At 60.8% G+C, this 2,882-nt stretch overlaps 1 protein-coding gene across 1 annotated transcript; it reads right to left on the bottom strand.

Moving 5' to 3' along the window:
• Positions 1 to 405: 405 nt before the first annotated feature.
• On the bottom strand, positions 406 to 2,015 carry LOC120643614 (probable F-box protein At2g36090). The gene has a single exon (XM_039920024.1). It carries the CDS (start codon positions 1,660 to 1,662, stop codon positions 694 to 696), a length of 969 nt encoding a protein of 322 aa, XP_039775958.1. The 5' UTR covers positions 1,663 to 2,015; the 3' UTR covers positions 406 to 693.
• Positions 2,016 to 2,882: the final 867 nt, after the last annotated feature.

Below are 2,882 nucleotides of genomic sequence, written 5' to 3' on the forward strand. Positions count from 1 at the left end.
CTTATGCCTTTTCTCGTTCATGTTTCGATATTCTGGTGTCTAAGCCTAGAGGAACCACACCAATCCATCCCGAATTTGATGGTTAAACTCTACTGCGGCGACGATACTGTAGGGGAGGTTCTGCGGCAAAATAGCTCGATGCCAGAATGTTGGATTGGTTGAATGATTAGATTATGAAATAACCTTGGTTGCAATTCTGTAGCATATTTCTGCAACTGAAAATTGAAGTAAAATTAGGTTTGTGTAAGAACCTTCAAATTCAAATTTAATCTATTTACGTTTTGTTGTCTATTTACCTATCTGATGGCGAGAGTCTGCGGAGGCTTGTGTCAATTTTTCTTTTTCACCTCAGTGGCGAGAGTTTGCTGCATGTCCAGTAAAAAAAAATGAAATCATGGAGCCTCATTAGTTTGCAACCCAAATCACCTCAGAAAGCAAACTTTTCTTTCTGAGAAATATAATGTACTACCAAGTTTCCTTTTCTTAAACTTTGCTTTCTGCAAAATTAATAGCGGCAAAAGGATACCACTATCTGATGGCAACTTTCAGCTGTACATTTCACTGTTGACAACCGACCGTATAACCTACAGCACAATTTCGTTAAAAAAATAAAAATACCAACAGCACAGTCGTATTTACATCCCCTGTACAAGTCAACGCCATGAGGCGGCTCCCCCGGGCGCGGCGGACGTGTCACCGGAGCGTGAGCATGACGAGGAAGCCGAGGAACGCCGCCGCGCCGACGCCAGAGCAGCAGAGGTCGAGCATGCCCTCCCGCCTGGCCTTCCACTCATTGCGCGCCCGCTTCCCCCTGACGAACTCCTCGTACCGCAGCCTCGCCTCGCCCTCCGCGCCGCGGTGGCCCCGCCGGGCGCCCGCCATGGCCGCGGCGACCGCTGCCAGCGCGTCCCGGCCGCTGACCGAGCCGCCGTCGCCGTCCTCCGCGCACAGGCTCACCTCCCGGACGTGGCCGTAGCGCTCGTCGCAGACGACGGCGGCCTCCAGGGCCACGCCGCCGCCGAGCGCGACGGCGAACCGCGCCACGGCGTCCCCCGTGAGCCACTTGCGGTCGACGGAGACGGGGCAGCGGCTGGACGCGTTCAGGGCGCGGCCGGTGGCCGGGTCGACGAGGATCCAGCTGAGCGCCAGGTCGGCGGGCGCGACGGGCGTCGGCGCCGAGAAGCCCTCCTGCACGAGCGCGTCGACGCGGAACGGGGAGCCGAGGAACCAGCCCGAGGCGGCGTCCGTCTCCACGACGCGGGACAGGATGCAGGCGCCGCCGTGGTGGAGGTCCACGGCCGAGACGAGGCGCGCCGGCAGGGCCCGCGGCGGCGGCGCTCCCGGGGGGACGGACGCGGCCGGGAACGGGAAGGCGTCGGCGAAGAGCGCCCGGTGCCCGCCGCCGCGCAACGACGGGACGTCGCGGATGGACGGCCACATGGCGAGGCAGAGCGCGCGCCAGGTGGCCGGGTCGGCGGCGAGGGCGCGGAAACCGGAGCACGCGCACCCGACGGCGGCCAGCGACGCGCCGTCGAGGCGGCGGAGCACGAGCGCCAGGACGTCCGCGGGGAGGTCCTCGATGGCCGTCTCCGTCGCCGTCCCCGCCGCCGCGGCGGCGCCGGCCGTCGCCCCGAGACCACCGCCCGCGCCGGCGGCGGCCATGGACAGGATCGAAATCGAACCCTGCACGGAGCAGAACTTACAGCTCCTCCGTTGACAGAAATCCAAATCCTTCTCCCTCCGCCGCGAGCTAGCTGCTGCGGCCGCGAATCCGTGGAGCTTTGTTCGCGCTTGGTTCCCGGGGCGGTTGCGCGTGCCGTTGATGCGGTTTGAAGCCAGCTAGTGGCTGCTCGCTTGGTTTATAAATGGGTTAAGTGGCCGGGGAGGGTGAGTGGTCGGATCACGGCCGGAAAGCGAGGTGTTCCCGCGCCCCGACCGGCCGGTCTCCGTCTCGGCAGGACCGCAGGAAGGATGAGAGCCCACGGTGGAGCCATCTAGCAGTAGCAGTAGCTCGCTCTCGCGCTCTTTGCGTTGCCGGAAAGCAAGCTCGGAGAGGTGGCCCGTGGCGACATTTTTCTATCGCAGGAAGCTTCTGCGATCCGTACGTCGCTCGCTGACGCGCGGGCCCGGCACCACGGCACGCGCGGGGGCGGTCAATCTCAACCCGCGGCGCCGTTGACCGGGCCCGGGCCGACGTGCCAGGCACTCAGGTTAATAGTTGGCTAATTGCGTACCCACGTTTAAAGAAAGCTGGCAAGTGCAGCCATGGCGTCGCCGTCGTCTACAGCGGCGGCGGTCGACGTCCCGGCCGGCCTGGCCGCGGCGGCAGGCGGCGAACGTGTTACTACTTGTACGTGGATTGGGGGAGACTCGGTTGGCTGGCTGGCTCGCAATTGGATCAGGCGTGTGCGATCGGACTTGGCATGTGCGTGTAACGTTGATCGGCATCAGACCCATCTGTGCCGGATGACGATGATGGTCCCGTTCTGGCATTGATCACTCGCGCTAATCCACGGCCTTGATTACCAGTGTGCTTTTTAATTTGCAAACAGTTTGTCCGGCCACAGTTCGGTCGCGTGCCTAACCGATACCACGCACTGGGTCCCAGGGTTTCAAAAACCGGACGGGAACCGCCGGTTTCCGGATTTTTTTTCGTTTCCGGTCCGGTCCGGGACGGTAAACCGGATCCGGTTTTTTATATTTTATGTTTCTAAATCTAAAAATACAAAAGTCATTTTTTGTGCTGCTATTCCGGTTTTGAACAGTAGCACCGGTTTTTGAAACCCTGCTGGGTCCTGGCCACTTTCTAGATCCAACGTGGTTTTGCTGACTTGGGTGGAGTTTGGCACGGGAGCATGTGACGATGTCACTTCGTGACGTAC

This window comes from Panicum virgatum, chromosome 8K (genome assembly GCF_016808335.1).
Source record: "Panicum virgatum strain AP13 chromosome 8K, P.virgatum_v5, whole genome shotgun sequence".
Classification (NCBI taxonomy): Eukaryota; Viridiplantae; Streptophyta; class Magnoliopsida; order Poales; family Poaceae; genus Panicum; species Panicum virgatum.